The following is a 19,080-nucleotide window of genomic DNA, read 5'->3' as shown; positions in this document are numbered from 1 at the left end:
TAAATTTAGTAGCTTCTTGGTGGCATCTTTAGGGTTTTCTACGTACAATATCACATCATCTGCAAATAATGACAGTTTAACTTCCTCCTTCCCAATTTGGATGCCTTTTATTTTTTCTTCTTGTCTTACCCCTGTGGCTAGGACTTCCAGTACTATCCTATCTAATAAAGAGGCAATATGCAAATTGACCATCACTCCAACATACAAGATGGCTGCCCCCATGTGGACACAAGATGGCCAGCAGGGGAGGGCAGTTGTGGGCGATCAGGCCCCAGGGAAAGGCAGTTGGGAGGGGCCAAGCCTGCAGGGGAGGGCAGTTGGGGGCAATAAGGCCTGCAGAGGAGGGCAGTTCAGGGGTGACTGGGCTGGCAGAGGAGGGCAGTTGGGGGGGAGGGGACCAGCCCTGCATAGGAGGTCAGTTGGGGGCAATCTGGCCAGCAGGGGAATAGTTAGGCATCGATCAGGCTGGCAGGGGAGTGGTTTGGGGGCGATCAGGCTGGCAGGCAGAAGCGGTTAGGGGCAATCAGGCAGGCAGGCAGGTGAGTGGTTTGGAGCCAGCAGTCCTGGATTGTGAGAGGGATGTCCAGTGGGGTTGGGTCTAAATGGGCAGTCAGACATCCCTCGAGGGGTCCCAGATTGGAGAAGGTGCAGGTTGGGCTGAGGGACACATACCCCCATGCAAGAATTTCGTGCACTGGGCCTCTAATGTTGAATAAGAATGGTGAAAGCAGACAACCCTACCTTATTCCTTTTTGTAAAGGGAATTACTTTTAGTTCTTGCCACTGAATATATCTCCATGTGCTAATAGCTTAAAGAGCCTACATCAATTAATACTAGAATAATGTTACACTCAAATTTGTTTAAAATATAATGCCAAATGCAGCAAGGAATGAAAATGCTCAGAAACCTAATCATAGCTACTAATTCATGGTACTTTAGGAATTGGTAATTTTGATATTTAGCTTCCAGATATTATTTCTAAATGTTAAATGCACAAACAAAATCCTTTATAGATAACCAGGTGTTCTATCTTTAGGAAGGCCCAACTATTCTAATTATGTCAAATTATAAACAAATTCAATTTTGTCCACAAGAGGCAATGATGATAAATCATTTCATTATTTTTACTTTTCATTTAATAATGAGCATTAAAATTATAATGCAAAAGCACATTTCTATTTTTTTCTTTTAGAAACAGCACATTTCTTTATAATACCTAACTATTCTTGATAAAATTGTGCACATAATACTTAAAGTAAGAGATGTTAGGTTTGTAGAGTATTAAGAATATGAGCTGCCCTAACCGGTTTGGCTCAGTAGATAGAGCGTCGGCCTGCAGACTGAAAGGTCCCAGGTTCGATTCCGGTCAAGGGCATGTACCTGGATTGCGGGCACATCCCCAGTAGGGGATGTGCAGGAGGCAGCTGATAGATGTTTCTCTCTCATCGATGTTTTTAACTCTTTATCCCTCTCCCTTCCTCTCTGTAAAAAATCAATAAAATATATTTTAAAAAAACACAAAAGAATATGAGCTACTTATTCGGACAAATTTGTACTGCATCCTGGCTTTAGCTACACTCTAGTAGTGTAACTTCGGGCAGAGCAATTCGTTTGTAAATCTCTAGTTTACACATCAGTAAAATGAGGCTAAATAGGAGTCTTGAAAAAATACTATGAAGATTACAAATAACACAAAGTAGGTGTACAGTTGTATGTGAAACAGTTTATTCTTTTTTTTTTTAAAATATGTTTTATCGATTTTTTTACACAGAGGAAGGGAGAGGGATAGAGAGTTAGAAACATGGATGAAAGAGAAACATCGAACAGCTGCCTCCTACACACCCCCTACTGGGGATGTGCCCGCAACCAAGGTACATGCCCTTGACTGGAATCGAACCTGGGACCCTTCAGTCTGCAGGCTGACGCTCTATCCACTGAGCCAAACCAGCTAGGGCCAGTTTATTCTTATATTACTATTTATTCTTGTATTATTTTTCATGTGAACAATTGTAAACCTACTGTCGCCCACTCCTGTATATGTATGCTGTAGCAAAGAGCCTGGCACAGAGTAGGTGCTCAGTAATTAATAACTAAAATTACTATTAAATTGTTTATTAGCAGTGCTTTTACATCTGAAGTTGAGCTTCCTAGTGCTATAAATAACATATAAGTCTGGGATGTGAAGCTGTTGCATTAAACGATATCCTTGCTATCTAACTGGGATTCACTTAAAGATTATCAAGGAACTCATATCAATTTGGTAAATCAGTAACATTAATATTTTTCATTTAACTGTCTCCTTTTCCAGGAAACTGTCCCTGATTATTAGCTAACAGCAACCTCTTACTCTTTTAAAATTTTCAAAGCACCTCTCATAACTTAGTCTGCTCTTAAAAGTATGCATACCAGCCCTTCTCTGATAGTATAATACTTTTGCAGAGCAAGAACAATGAATTACATTGCATATTACATTCCATAAAGATAGGCTTAATAGATGTCTCCTTAGCGCATGGAAAAAGTAATTCAGTCATTCCATCCTAATCAGTTATCTCCCCTCCAATCAATCCTCCACTCTCCTTCAAATTTGTCTTTCTAGAAAATACATATAACTACTTAAAAACCTTTCATCATCCATATTTCCTAAAGGCTTTAAATGATAATCTCATCTACCATTAAGCCACGATCTTTAACCTTTTGGTCCTCTATCCATTTCATATTCCAACCATGACATTGACTACTGAAGAAATACTTGCTAAATGGCTGCTTTATGCCAATTAGTACACTAAGCACTGGAGATAAAAAGACAACATTCTACCCTCAAAAGAGGAGACATTTAAAGAAATAAATATACTTCAATGTGCTAAATATTGTAAAAGAAGTTAAGTACTGAGCAGCTCTTCCAAATCACACCAAGTACTTTCAGAGCTATATACTTTCTTCTCGGTGAGCTCTATTTACCTGGACTGCCTTTTCCAAAGCAGAATCATATGTATTTTTCAAGTTCCAACCCAGTGCTTCCCATTCTGTAGGTCTCCCCTAAATCCTGTCAATTAACTAATCCCTTCTCTAGGTTCCTAAAACTCTGATTATAATATAAGTATAGTATATATCACAGAGAGATTCATATGCTTATTTCCCACAGAATAGTATGTTCCCTGGCAGCAGAAATCTATTCATCTATAAACATAGGAGGTTCTAGATTAAAATTTATTTAACTAGCCTGAACATATAACATGGAATTTGTAATAGCTATTCTTGAAATTCCTAGTCTTTTTTTTTAATTTTTAGTTTTTCTTTTTCTTTTCTGGTTGCAAATTTTATGAGTCTTAAGAGATATATGATCATTAATAAACTGGCATGCTATCTTAGATAGTGAACAACAGAATTATTAATGACAACTAAAACCCACAAGTTCTATTTGAATATATTGAGTTTCACCAGAAATTAAGAATTAAAAAAGTGAAGATCTCTCCTTACTTTCTTACCTTAATATACTGTTTGAAAGGTTTGGTTAGTTTTTATACAGAAGAAGGGCAAGAATATAAGTAAAGTATATATTTTCACTGCAAACTGCCAAAGAACCATTTTTATAATTTAATGGCAGGTAGAGAAAACAGAATAAACTTCATATTTAAGGAAAAAATAGAATACTATTGAGTTTCTCTTGTTGTCACAAGATATTAATACTTTGAGTAGCAAAATACTAACATTAGCTACTCTAACATATGGGGGGAAAAGAATGTATGGTTTCCATTACAACAGAAATCTAACAATGTAAAATATGTGGGCATGTTAGTGAGTATAAATGTTTATTTATTTATGTATATTTTTAATTTATTTTAGAGAGGGAAAATGACAGGGAGAGATTGAAACATTGATGAAAGAGAAACCGATTGGCTGCCCCCTGAATACCCTTTCCTGGGAATGGAACCCAAAGCCTGGGCATGTGTCCTGACCAGAAATCGAACTGGTGACCTCCTGGTGACCTCCTGGTGCATGGGCCAACACTCAACCAACTGAGCCACACAGGCTGGGCATGAGTATAAACGTTTAAAAATAATGTGTCTCTGTTTAATCCCAAATTCAGGTGACATCCCAGTTGAATAAAAAAGAAAAGCCCATTTTCTAGACCAGTTATTTATTGTTCTTATTACTGCCTTCTCTAGGACTATGTCTCCCATTGTGTGTTTCAAACAAACTATGTTGTAATATTTGCCTCTTTTCTCAATCACCACATTATTTCATGCTAACATTATGATAGTAGTATTGGTTGTCCAAATTTGTTAAATTAACAGTTGAAAAGGGCTTTGGATACTTGCACAATTAGGAGGAACATTCCGCCAAGGTTGTAAGTTCAAATTTGCAGAATTACAAAACTTAAAAAAAAATCAAAATAAAACAAAAAGAGATAAAAAACATTTTTGACCAAAAACTCATGTGATAATCCTTTCTTACTTCCTGTTCCCACACTAATTCCTATTCACATACTCAGAAGCCTCTGAAGTTTATCTGAACTGAAACAATTCCAAAATCAGTTTATTATTTTAAAATTAGGTGTGTATAATGACTGAGTAAATGGTAATAGCATTTTCATCACTTTTGTCAACAAGGATCTATAACTTTTCCTGTTTTCAAATAGAATCAAGTAGTTTCAAAACCAGGGGTGCATACCATTTTTATTTGTTACAACTGCTCTTAATTTAACATACAAAAATATTTTAAGGTCACCATATGCTTGATATAACATCTTTATATCAACACAGCCTACAGTGAAAATCATGACCCCTACATATTAAAAATGTAACACTGCTAAAGGTTAGAGGACTTATTCAAAATACTGGCTTAAAGCTGTAGAAACCACATGCCAGGAAGAAAACTGGAATTCCAACATGATGATCTGTTTCTGAATGTTGTTTCATGTGTGTGAGGAGAGCAGTATATATATAATGATCTTTTAAAACACCACTATGACTTCCTGTTGATCATTTCAAATGTCACAAGCTGAGTACAAAAGAATATTAAATCAGGGCATCTTGTTCTGCCTTAAGAAGCAATAAAAGTTGTTCCTTTAAAAAAAACTGAATTAGAAATTAAATGGCCTTAGAGAACTGGCCAAAGGTGACTATAAAATGAAGAGCCTATCCATTTTCCTATTTCTGACACTTAACATTAAACCAACTAAAACACAAAAACAACTCTGGTTAGAGACTCTTCTTAGTAATAGTTCAGTAATATTCTACTTATATACTGAGACTCAGAGCAACCTCAACATTCTACATATGACAATAAAAATAAGAAATTTTACATTAAATGTCACTCAGTCTGCTAGCCAGGCAGCACCATTTATCATACACCTGACACGTTACCAGGTATTGGGGACAAAGAACTGAGTAAAACAATGTATTTTCTAAAGAAGGTCTCTGTGAGTAGTAGGAATGGCATGAAAGCAGATTCATTCAATATGATAGTAGAAATATATGAAGGATAAGGATCTGTATAGAAGACGTGGTGAGTAATTCTTTTCAGGGCAGAGTGATTGTGTCAGGGAAAGTTTCCTAGAGCAAGTAACATAAGAAGTGAAGTAAAGCAGCTGAGGTAAAGAGTAAGTCTTTATTCAGATGGGAGAGGTGTGCTATGTGTAAAAATGCAAGTAGGTATGAAACAGATTGATATGTTTGTGGTTCATAAATTATAGTTGGTACAAAAAGTATGGGATAGGTAGAGGGTATAATTGGAGAAAAAAGGTATCGAGTATAAATCACAAAGGGCCTTGTATGCCACGCAGGACAGAATCTTGATCAAATCTGCATTTTAGAAAGGCCACTGGTTACAGTGCAGAATGTGATTTGAAGTGTGGTAATACCTAAGGCAGGAAGTACAAGTGAGAAATAATAAGAACCTGAACTAAGAAGTGGTTATATATTTAGAAGATAAAAATAACAGATCTTAGTGAAGGACAAGATATGGGAATAGAAAGTAGCTAAGGTAGAAGGGAATTCAAAATAATTCCTAGACTTCTGGCTTAGGAAACTAGATGAATGATAGTGTTAAAACCAAAGTCAGGAATAGAAGAGAAGAACATCTGATAAGAGTATGGGTGGTGAGGAACAAAAATGTTAGAATCTATATTCAGGTACTGACTTCTTTTGGAATATCTCCTTATCCATCTTCTTTTCTTTACAACCCATCACCCTGTCCCCTAATACTCCAATGCCTCAGCTGATTAGACTTAGACCAGTGACAGACATTTAACCCAAGATGGCCCAAGAACTTGAGTCAATGTGGGCTGAGGTTGCCACTATACCATGACCTTGGAAATACCTAAGGAATGAGAGCTGTGTGGAAAGTCAGAGAGAAGGGGAGTGAAAGAGAACAGAATGGGCAGGATAGGGGGGAGATGAGGAAAAGCAGAGATGAAGCACAAAATGGAGGAAAAAGGAGCAGGAAAGAAACACACAAACAGAACTACCTGAGTTTCTGAGAATCTCCAGATCCTGATTCTCATTCCTGCTGAGGTTAAAACTCAGTGCTTGCCCTTAGGCTTCATAAGAAACCCCACCTTAACCATGCTTTTTAACTTAGCTCAGTGAATCATGTAAAATGTTGAGTTTTGGGTGCACCTAAAAGCACTAAGTGGAGTTGAATATAAGAGTGCAGACTGCCCTAGCTGGTTTGACTCAGTGGATAGAATGTTGGCCTGTGGACCGAAGGGTCTTGGGTTTGATTCCGGTCAAAGGCATGTATCTCGGTTGTAGGCTACTCACCAGCCTGGGCCCTGGTGTTTCCCTCACATCAATATTTCTATCTTTCCCTCTCTCTTCCATTCTCTCTAAAAATCAATGGGAAAAATATCCTCAGGTGAAAATTAAAAGAATGCAGACCTTCAAAAATGCAAGTAGCCATGTTAACCCTTTGCGGTCCAATGTTATTTTTGGAATTCAAACAGTCTGGTCCAAATTAATTGACAGGATTGAATGTTGAACTTTTTAATGTTCTTATTGCTCGATGTTGGACCTGCTCCTAGGGCCTGGCCTGTCGAGTCAGCCTCGAGGCTGGACCGAAAAGGGTTAAAGAGTGTAAAGTGAGAAGATAAAGAAAGAACTTTTGGGGGGACAACAGCATCTAAGAGTCAGTGTGAATCTTATTCAAGGACACTGATGAACAGGCAGGTAGATAAATTGAGTTGCTGAGGAAATGGGATGTGAGGAGGTCCAGTTCCCGGTGGATATGCTATTGGAGGTAAAGATGCTATTGTACTAAGGGGAAAGGAAGAAACTGAGAGGCAGTTAAAGGATGATGATGGGTTTTAAGGCATAAACTAGTTTATGAGCTGACTAACACCCAGTTAGGGGCAAAGTTTGAAGCTATAGGTGAAATAAGGAATAAGTAATAAAAGAAGAAAAAGAAAGAGACGTAGCACATTAACAGGTTTTGGCTCTGAATAGGAAAAGAAGAAAGCATGGGACCAATAAGAACCAACTATCAGTTTGGGATGACTTTGTGAAGAAACACAGACCTATAAAAATTTTTAGAAAGTTTCATTACATGTTATTTTTTAAATACTAAAAATGCATGTCTCCTCATTAAGGCAAAGAAGATTTTCATATTTAAAGAAAATCATCATCATTATAAAAAGTTAGATGTTTCAAAGGGTAAACATCTAGAAAGGTCCTTACCCTATCAACTAGATAAAATGAATAAGAAATTGCTGATTTAGTAAATTAGAATTTAAGTGGTATAAGTCCTATAATGATATGTAAAAACATGTCAACCACTGCTTTGTAAATAAAATATAAATTTCAATTAAACTACTTCAAAACAAAAATATTGTTTCACTGAGAAGCTAAAAAGCCTACATTTTTTGCTCATGATTGAAAGAGCAGGTAGCAAAGGTAGTAAACTCCAATCTAACTGAGATTAAAGAATAGGACAAGGGAGCAAATGACTTAAAAAAAATCTACGCAATCATCTTAATTTTGTGGATGAAGAAACTAAAGCCTACAGAGGTCAAAGTTTATAACCTGAATTCCAAGACTTAGAATTCAGTTTTGTACTTTTCAGTTCATACTCATTCCACTTTTTTGTTTGTTTTTCTTCTTCCGGCCTATGCACAGCGGTGTTAGATAAAAAGATTTTATATGTTCTGACAAAAACGTAGGCAAACATATCTAAAGAAGAACACTGCTCTGTTCCAACTGCTCTGAAGATTGTTGCAAACAATTAACCCAGTTCATAACTATAGTCACATAGCTGAAAACTTCAAACTGTCAAGTACTAAAACAGCTTTATTCAATTTTCAGACTATTAGCTATTCTCTTACTATCTTTGTGGATTAACAATATCATTCACTCCTCTCACAATATTCACAAAGCACAGGTTTGTAATTGCTATACAAAGTTTTCTCTCATTTTTACATTCAACTACATCATAATCCTCCAGAAATACACAAAAAACTTAACATTAAAAAATTATTGTAAAAAATTAAATCGCGACATACATTAAGATTATCAAAACTTGTGTGCGCTCCCTCCTAGGAACACGCCCACACCTTTCTCTTCCTCCTTTTCTTCCCCCACAGGCCTGCATCTCCTTAACTCTAAGGGACCTCATGAGACTTGCAACCGGGGAGCAATGGACAGTGGCTGCATATCCTGGGCTAACCCCCTGACCCTCTCCCTAAGGCCTCCTGTTCTCTAACTCTCCAGTGAGCTAGCAGCAGCACCTCCTTGGCTCACTTCTTTCCCATAATGTTTCTAGAGAGCCAAAGCAGCCTCGCCTAGTCTCTCTCCTGTTGCTTCTTCTATCCTAAGCCCCTCCTCAGTTTCACTGTCTCCAGCTTTATTAACATACTTCAAAATCTCCAGTAATCTTGGTGTGAAATCTTTCCTGCAGGAAGTCAAGAACCCATACTCCATAGGAAAAAATGGCTATTAGCACTATCCTCAATATTGTAAAAAAAAAAAAAAAAATTAAAAATCTCTTAATGAATTAAAATCTTATTAGAGAAATAAAAAAATAAAAAATTCCAGCAGAAAAAGAGAAACAATTAACTGATTAAGTCACAAAGCATTAGTCACTACTGGGTGAAAGACTACAGAATATTCAGTTTCAAAATTATCACCTTACAGATCTATATATATATATAAAAGCCTAAGCAGCCCTAGCTGGTTTGGCTCAGTGGATAGAGCATCGGCCTGAGACCTGAAGAGTCCTGGGTTTGATTCCAGTCAAGGGCACATGCCTGGGTTGCAGGCTCTGTCCCCAGTAAGGGGCGTGCAGGAAGCAGCCGATCAATGATTCCTTCTCATCATTGAAGTTTCTATCTCTCTCCCGCTCCCTTCCTCTCTGAAATCAATAAAAAAAAATATTTAAAAGCCTACGCAATCGTTATGATGGGACGACCGAAACAACCAGATTGGTCGCTATGATGCGCACTGACCACCAGAGGGCAGACGCTCAACACAGGAGCTGTCCCCAGGCCCCTGGCCCTAGTCGCCAATGGGGCCTGCTGGTCAACTTCCTGATTTTTCCCTGCCGGCCAGCAGGCCCTGATCGCCTGATCTGGGATGGGTCCCCAGGCTGGGATGGGAAACCAGGGGTGGGTGGCGGCAGACGTGGCCCCTTTCCCAGGGGGACCAAGGGTTGGCACACTCCTTGGAGCTGGTGGCCCACCTCCAGGGTCCCTCCACCCGGCTGGCAGGCCCCAACTGGCCTGCCACCCACCCGCCGTGGTTGCGGTTGGCCCTTCCCCCCGGCCGGCGGGCCCCGATCACCTGATCAGGGCCTGTCGGCCAACCTCCCGGTCCCTTTCCCTGGCCAGCAGGTCCCAATGGCCCGATCGGGGCCAGGGAACTGGGGATGGGTGGTGGCAGACATGGGTGGTGAGGGAAGGAGGAGGCAGAAAGGCAGGGAACCTGATCGGCCCTGATCGCTGATCAGGCCTAGGGACCCCACCCATGCCGAATTTCATGCATCAGGCCTCTAGTTACTTAATAATTGCAAACAGGAAAATGGAGAAATCTGGCAGATAACATCTAACCAGGGGTGAGGAACTGCTGGCCTGAGGGCCGGGCCATATAAAGCCCACAAAATCATTTATTCTGGCCCTTTCAAGGCATTAGGGGTGAGTTAATTAAATGTTTGACCAAATATAGCAGGCTGATTTTTAAGTTGATAATTTTGTATGGCCCACAAATGATGCTACAAATACCCAAATGGCCCTTGGCAGCAAAAAGGTTCCCCACCCCTGCTCTATACCAAGTGACTGGAACTAAGCATCACTAGTAAAGGGACAAACTAGATGTGATACAATGTATTACTACTCTACATTGTAGCATTATAATTTTTCTCCAGGTTTAAAATAGTTTCCAAAACATTGGAAGGAGATATAAACAAAAGAGGGGGGAAAAGTCAAAGGAAGACTATTACAAATCAGAGAAGGAAGAATTAAAACAGCTGCCCTGGGCAATCACTTCTTTACTGGGAGGAAACTCAAGTATAAGTAGGTGATGGAGTTTAATCTATTTGTTAATATGCTGATAACTGGTCCCCCTGGTAAACAAACTAATGATTTTTGTTAGAAGGAAAGGCCTTATCTGAAGAATGTTCCTTTCCCTAGTTAAGGATGTTTACAGTACACAAACCTAGAATCTAAGGATTTCTAAGGTATGGCACACTGAGAATATTACCTAAGCTACACAACCTTGGAGTGCAGAATGGGAAAGCTTCAAAATCTAAACTCCCTCTGTGATGAGGTCATAACTAGACTTCCTACTTAGAGATTTCATCTACTCTGGGCAAGAAAGCGCATGTCTGGTGTAGAAAGGAAGGACCTGTGGAATCACTCCGAGTCCCAGATCTATCCTTGCTTTACCTGTGCCCCCTGATTGCATGTATCCTTGAAATGATCAGTAAAGGTGGATTCGAGGTAATATCTCTAACATATGAACCTGATTTGACAAAATGATTCCTTGTATTAGCTTACAAATAAAAGATAAAACTCAAAAATAATTCTAATCTGCCCTGGTCAGTGTGACCCAGTGGTTAGAGTGTCAGCCTATCCACTGAAGGGTCATGGGTTCAATTCCAGTCATGGGCACATACCTAGATTTCAGGTTTCTCTCACATTGATGCTTCTCCCCCCTGCCCCCCACCCTGTCCTCCCTCTCCCTTCTTACACTCTCTCTAAAAATCTATGGAAAAAATATCCTCAGGAGAGGATTAACAACAACAAATTATAATCTTAGATGAACAATACCTCTTAATACTATTATTTCAGTAAATAAATGAATTAAATGTTAATTTGACACAATTAAAATGGTATACTTGCAAGATAAATAAGGCATGTTTTACCATATGGCAAACTTCTTTGTTTTGTTTTTTTTAATCATCACCTTTAGGCTATGTTTTCTTATTGATTATTAGAGGGGGATAGAACCTGCAACCTAGGTATGTGCCCTGATCGAGAATTGAACCTTTTGGTGTATCGGATGACACTCCAACCAACTAAGCTACCTGGCCAGGGATATGGCAAACTTCTTTTTAAGAATCCATATGAAAAAAAAACTAACAAAATCATAGCATGTAAAATTACAGAGAAAAAAACTCAATACATTTTTAAAACATACATAGAACCAGAAATATCACAAAATTCAAATTAATATATAACATATATGATAAACCTACAATTCAAGGGTAAATAGGCTAATGATTTTGTTAGAAGGAAAGGCCTTATCTGAAGAATGTTCAGCACAGAACCCTTCTAAACATGTCCTTTGAAATAAGATTCTGCTCATTTTATAGCTGAGGTGAAATGAAATGCAAAAGATGTGATATGTTATTTTGTTTACATATTAATTTATTTTACTTTGCATAATAGCAACAGATCATAATCTACAACTCTTTTCCCATCTGTGATCCACTAATGACAACCACTTAGAAACAGGCCATGAAGAGCATAAGCAAAGGTGCTTTAAAGATGCTTTTAATAACAGATTTGAGCATGTAAACTTAGAAAAGAATGAAACAAAAGGAGTTTTAAAATAAAGAGTAGCAGGCAGAACAAAGTCTTACAGAATAACATTCGAGTTCCACTCTACAGGAATACTCAGTATAGGAAAAGCAATGGCCTCAGAGAGAAGGAAGTTAAAAAAACCCAAAAAGCCAGCTGAGTGAACTGGGTACATGCATTTAGTTCTGAGGAATTAAAGAATCTGAAAATGGGTTGCAAATCTCCTTTGGGTCTTTTTTTCTTAGAGGGCAGCTGTCATGTTTATTCTATTATCTCATCTAGTCTCTAGGAAAGCAGAGTATATTTCAGAAGTTCTGGTTTACCGAAGAAGCAGAGTAAAACTGCCAAGGTCATTAGCTTTTAGTTATGAAGCCCAACAACTACTTGACCTTGGGCAAGTTGCTTAACTTCTGTAAGCCTTGGTTTCCTATTCTGTAAGATAGTAAGAAAAATGACATCTATCTCATGAGATAATGAATATAAGACAGAGGACAAATAAGGCATCTTATACCTTATGGCAAATTTCTTTTTAAGCTTTCATACAAAAAAATTAACACAGTGTCATGCACATAGTAAATAGTCACAGAAGAAGCTAGTTATATTACCTTTATTATTAAGGAAGGAATTTCTTGTATACTTATATTAATATCATTGTCTGCCTTAATTTTACTACTTTTTTCTTTAGCTAAATAACTTCGGGATCTATAAAAGTTGATCAGCGACTTTAATTTCAAAGAAAAAGAAACTGTTTCAGAAGCCAGAATTTACACTAGTATCAGAATTAAAAGTAGGAATACTATTAGAAAAGGCAACAGAGTTGGTATTCACATATTATATCTACTAATTGGAACCTATGATTTCATAGTATCATAAAGATCAGGCCCTCCACCCTAGCGGGTTTGGCTCAGTGGATAGAGTAGGGGTCCTCAAACTTTTTAAACAGGGGGCCAGTTCACTGTCCCTCAGACCGTTGGAGGGCCGGACTATAGTTTAAAAAAAAACTATGAACAAATTCCTATGCACACAGCAGGGGCAAAAATACCCGGTGGGCCGGATAAATGTTTTCGGTGGGCCGCATGTGGCCCGCGGGCAGTAGTTTGAGGACCCCTGGGATAGAGTGTTGGCCTGAGGACCGAAGGGTCCCAGATTTGATTCCAATCAAGGGCACATGCCTGGGTTGCAGCCTCAGTTTGACGTGCAGGAGACAGCCAATCAATGATTCCTTCTTATCATTGATGTTTCTATCTCTCTTTTCCTCTCCCTTCCTCTCTGAAATCAATAAAAATATATTATAAAAAAAAAAAAAGATCAGGCCCCCCTTTTTTTCTCTTGGCCAGAAATAAACAAACTCCCATTTCTAAAAATATTTTAGGTTTTCTCCTTGAGGAAGTCATCTTGCAACAAAATACCCTATTATCATAGAAAGCAAGTATAGGACAGTATGTCATGAACAAGACTATAAAAATGTAGTGGTAAATGAGCCAAGGAAAAAATTCATCTGGAAAAATGAATAAGTAGAGGTTTTTCTTCAAATTTAATTGAGACTGTGAGTTTCCTGTTTTGTGACTATTTCTTTGATACTCCCATGTATATGATAAACTGTTCTTTAAGAAATTTCAAATGACCATTCACTTAAAAAATGCTTTATATATTTGTTTCTTTTAGAAAAGTAGACCATTAAAAAAATCATAAATGAGGAGTAAAATTAGATGTGTAAGAAAAGCAAACATAGTCTTACTCTTTTTTTCTGTTTTTTATATTTAAATTTAATCCAACTTTTAAAAAGCATTACAAAAGAAAAGTTTAATTCATAGCATCCAATTCAGACCACCCTAACCCACTGCCATGAATACAAGGGGACAAAATATGTATATACTATTAATTTTATGAATTCCAAGACTATACAGGCTATGCATTTTAGCTTTCTATGAGGCAACAATTCCACAGTGGTCTTATACAATCACATATACACACAAAATAAAACTATGAATGTGACACAGTAATGTTGCAAACCTAAGAACTTTCTCACTGAGTCTGATTTGCTATTCCTGATGAGGTTTAAGAATAAAAGAAAACAAGTTTCACATATAGATAAATTAAGACAACTTGTTTTTCTGATTAACTTTAAATTAAATTCATTATTGAGAGTTACAGAAGGAAAGTACTCTGAAGATTAATGAATATCTTTTGTTTTCAGAGTCTCATATACTACACATAGGCCTATTATATTATAATGCATCCTTTCCATGGAAAAATAAAATCAGCAATTATATAGTAGCTCAAAGCCTTTGAATAATTGAGGACTACAAAAATGATAATTCAGAAGAAATTACGGGAAAAAATATAGGTAAGAAATTTAATAATTTAGTAAGGACCTTGATTAAGAGAAAGTGAAAGGCACAATGGGATACACAATAAGTTCTTATCTTAGCGTTATCCTCAAAACAAGAGTATCCAAACATTTTATCTCTCATTTGAATTTCATGAGAAATAAAAGGTATATGAAAAAGCCTAAATGATGTATCATTCAAAATGACACAAATGACAATTAGGAGGCAAACATAGAGTATTTTGACTGAATGATTGGGGAAAAAAAAGAGGGATTAAAACATTAGAGAGGATAAATCAAATGTATTTCATAAATTTTGTAGTCCTGCGATTAAAAATAATGCCACACACACACAAAAATGAAAAAATAAAAACACCTCACCCCAAAAAGAAATGATGTCCTACATCTGTTTCTACTCAGATTAACTGTGAAAAATAACTAACCTATAAAATACTTTACTATCCCTTCAAAAGGAAAAAAAATGGTGAGAAACTTTGATAATTTAACTCAATTAAAATAGTTTTAGAGAATTCAATCATTCCTTTATCTATCTCAAACCTTGGAAGTGCCCAGCCAGTGTTGCTCAGTGGTTGAGCGTCAATCTATGAACCAGGAGGTCACAGCTTAATCCCCAATGGGGGTGTGCAGGAGGCAGCCGATGAATGATTTTCTCTCATCATTGATGTCTCTCTCTCTCTCTCTCTCTCTCTCTCTCCTTTCCTCTCTGAAATCAGTAAAATTAAAAAAAAAAAAACTCTTGGAAGTTATACCAAAATGTAATAGTCAAACATACATGCAAAATGACCCTACAATTAAGATAATTGCTAGTACCAAATGTTGTTTTTAAGTTCTGCAATAAAAAGTCTCCCAGACATTTAATAGTATGTCATTTGGTAAATGAAAGTTTCCACAAAGTAAGAGCAGTGAGAAGACCTAAAAATTATGCTAGTGAAGAGTCTGGCTGAAAGAAACAAAAATATGGATCATTTTGGTCCAATACTAATTTTATTTCGAGTTACTACAGAGCTGAATAAAATGCTGACACCATCACACAAAAATTTATTGAGTTGGCAATAGGCAAAGCATGATGTCAGCCACCAATATCCCCATCCACATTACCAAATACCATGAACACTTCAATTCTTGAACTTAACTTAGACTACATGCCTAAAGTTACAGTAAAAATAAAAACCTTAGACATGAGGCATTATTAAACACAGATGAGTTTATTTTGGCAGTATTTTGGCGCAAATTAGTCAAGTACTTTAACAAATTCAGTGAAAAAGAAAATGCAAGCTTCAACATATTACAATTTTCTAAATGTGCTACATTCTTCACCAAACAGACCCATAAAATAAGTCTTGGTCAACCTACCATAATATTCAAATAAGTAACAAAACACACACACAAAATGCAGACTGAGAGGAGAGACAGAAACACAAGCATACACACAGCTGCACAAGTCCTTACCTTCATGGCATGAATTTCTTCAAGCAATCGTTGAGCCCGCCTTTGGTTTTTTAACAGTGCATCTTCAGTACCCCTGCAAAAAATACATTACAATATGTAGACAGGAAAAGCATTACAGACTCATATCATAATGAAAAGTCTCATTTCTTTTAGAAAAATATCATAAATCTCTAAATAACGAGCAAAGTCATCCTGCACTGCTTTCTTCCCTTCCAACATATATCCCAATTCTATTAATAAACCCAAGTTCTTGGCAAAACCAGGCATTATCCTGGCATAATATTAAAAATTATTGCTGCTGTTTGCCTTCTAATTCCTTAATGGGAAGGCCAAATAATACTTTTTAATTAATCAGTTAACAGCACATTGTATTTAATATAAGGTCCATAAGCTACAACTAAAGGTTAGATATAATTTTATTAAATAAAATTTTGTCCTCTGGAATTAAAAGAATATACAAAGATGTCAAATATCTGATCGTATCAGAGAGGAGAGCCATCTTCTGCAACATTTATGAAAGAAAGCACTAAAAATTAATCAGGAGCAAAACACATTTGAAGACTTTAAATAACATACTTTTTCTCTAATACCAGTGACACTGAAAATACAAAATACTATTTTTTTCAAAAAATTAGATGGAACACAATGTCTTGATAAACACTTCCACAAGGTACTGAAGATTTTAAATTAATTAGCAATTCAAGAAAAAAAGTGATATAAATTTTTACAACTGATTCACACAAGGTATTACTAGATTTGCTCAACTATACCACATCTTAAGATAACTTCTAACAACATAAGACACATACATAACCCCAAAGGACTTTCATTTTGAAAAGGTCAAAGAGATTTTGAAAAAAATAGCAGCAGAATTCATCATGTATTTTAAGCAAATATGATTCAAACCATGTAACATGCTGACACAGCACATTTTATCTCACTCAGATCCTCTCTATTTTTTTTTTAAAAGTGCTGCATGAGTAAGATATTTAATTATCCCTCTTAGGCCCCACCCTCAAATTTTGTAAATATTGAATAAAAACAATTTTTGACATTTTATCAGTCAGAAGGCCATAACTTGAAATGACTAACTTTTTTGACTTCAGTCTGCTAACACTTCTGACAAGTTTTCGGATAACCAAAACTCGGATTCTCTTCACTTCTTTTCTCATCTTCACAACCTTTGAAGAATAAAGCCAAAATGTGAAAGGTTATTAATTCAAAAAGAAACATACTTTATTTTGAGTCTTAATATTATAGGCAAAGTCTAACACTTTATCCAAATTTTTGGTTAACTATATTTCTAGTTGGATGAAATCAAACATTTTCCACTAAGAGTGAATAAAGGAATACATCAATATTTTAAAATGTGTCTGAGGACTCAAGAGAAAGTTATCTTACAAAAAAGTCACAGCATTCCTAATGATTAGTATTTTAATATTACTAGGGGCCCATCCTCTGCACCCCCACCCAGCCCCTCCTGCCACAGCCCCCCATCCTGTCTGCCAGCAGCACTGCTCCCACCGCCCCTCAGGAAGAGGGGGAGGTAGAGAAGCCCTCGGGGCGACCAGGGGGGAGTGGCGGCTCTGGCAGTGGGTGCGAGTGGTGGCTCCAGTGGCTGCTGGTCCCAATCTCCCTTCAGAAACAGGGGGAGGTGGAGAAGCCCTTGGGGCGACCAGGGGGGAGTGGCGGCTCTGGCAGTGGGTGCGAGTGGTGGCTCCGGTGGCTGCTGGTCCCAATCTCCCCTCAGAAACAGGGGGAGGTGGAGAAGCCCTGAGGGGTGATCAGGGCCGGCAGCTGCCGCTTGCACCAGCTGACAGCGCCAAGTTATCAGGGCCAGTGCTGGGCGCCGGCAGTAGGTGTGAGCAGTGGCTCTGGTGCCAGCAGTGGGTGCGAGCGGGCAGGCGCCGGCCCTAGGCAGGACTGCGGCATTCGCAGGAGCAAAGAATTTTCAGTAACCACCAGAGGCTCGCCCCGATAACAGTGACCGGCACCCTGCCTTGGTCTAGCGCTCCCACTCACCTGCTCTACCATCCCACCACAGCCGACACCCACAATGTTCCACGAATGTCCCTGGTGGTCAGCGCACGTCATAGAGACTGGTTCAGTTGTTCCGGTTCCGCTGTTTGGTCTATTTGCATATTAGCCTTTTATTATATAAGATACTTATTATAGCTTGTTGGGCTTGGAACATAATAAACTGTGAGTTTTCTGAGATCAGAGATCATCATATCAATCTTTGTATCCTTGTGGCTTAAAGTAGAGCTTCAACCATCATGATGGAAATTTAATTTATTGAATGAGTGTGTTAACAAAAGCAAATGCATGAAAGTGATCATATTTACTTACTTATTACCCCTGCATTTATTTTTAGCAATAAGTTATTTGAGGCATAACTTTAAAAGAAATGCCAAAAACACAAGGGCACATTGTGTGTGCTCACACACATACACAGTACATGCTTTAAATCATCCCATTAAAGAACAATACTGAATTCCAAGAACAAAAAAACAAAAACAAAAAAAATTGTATTGGCCAAGAGATGGGAATATTCTAATGATAAAGAACTACATGTTATAACAGTACTTAGTACAATGGGATGCTATCATTTTGAATTTATGTTTGTCTGTTATTAGGAGCCATACATCTTGTAATTCCTCCTGTATTGTCTTTCTTCCCCTCCTCCACGTTAGGAACTTCATAAAATTCATTTCAGATACCATCTTTCCCATAAACCTTCAATGACTTCTTCAGTTAGAGAAAACCACTCCATCCTTGGGGTTCCAAATATGCTTTGTAGGTAGATTCTACTTCACCATACTGTCATTAATCACTGTGGCTGTTTTTTGTGTTTTGTTTTGTTTGTTTTTCCTATAGTTTTTGAGCTCCTAGAAGACAGGGGACTTGCAATGTTTACACAGTAATTTCTGTGTCTTTCAAGAGTACCTGGCATACACAATCCTACAAATTCCCTTGCCAAAATAGCAATATCAAGGCTCTTGCATTTGGCTGTAATAGCTTCTCTTGCCTTTCATGAATATCATTCACGCTCTGTATTACATTGAAGATACTGACAACCAACTTATAATTTCTCTCCACCCTAAGTTTTGACATCATTCTTAGTGACAGTAATGCCCACTTAATAACTCACCCAATATATCCTCACTTCTTGACGTGCTCTTTTCTAATTAGCTCATCTATTCCATCTGTGACCCACTTCCAAGGTCACACTGTAGTCCTTATCACTTATAACCATTCTATTTCTAAAAT

At 37.6% G+C, this 19,080-nt stretch overlaps 1 protein-coding gene across 2 annotated transcripts in view; it reads right to left on the bottom strand.

The window, feature by feature from the left end:
* The window catches only part of SRFBP1 (serum response factor binding protein 1), a 62,854-nt gene that overhangs the window by 30,530 nt on the left and 13,244 nt on the right, over positions 1-19,080 (bottom strand). For both annotated transcript variants that reach the window (XM_070412520.1, XM_070412521.1), the window contains 2 exons: positions 16,903-16,991; positions 15,811-15,883 (listed from right to left, as the gene is read on the bottom strand). In XM_070412520.1, coding sequence (XP_070268621.1) covers positions 15,811-15,883; positions 16,903-16,991 — 162 coding nt within the window. The remainder of the gene's footprint in view (positions 1-15,810; positions 15,884-16,902; positions 16,992-19,080) is intronic.

The sequence above is a fragment of the Myotis yumanensis genome, unplaced genomic scaffold, assembly GCF_028538775.1.
Source record: "Myotis yumanensis isolate MYYU_CA2020_CCGP unplaced genomic scaffold, mMyoYum1.0.hap1 SCAF_4, whole genome shotgun sequence".
Taxonomy (NCBI): Eukaryota; Metazoa; Chordata; class Mammalia; order Chiroptera; family Vespertilionidae; genus Myotis; species Myotis yumanensis.
The sequence above is the reverse complement of the archived record's forward strand: the minus strand, read 5'-3'. Positions and strand labels throughout refer to the sequence as shown.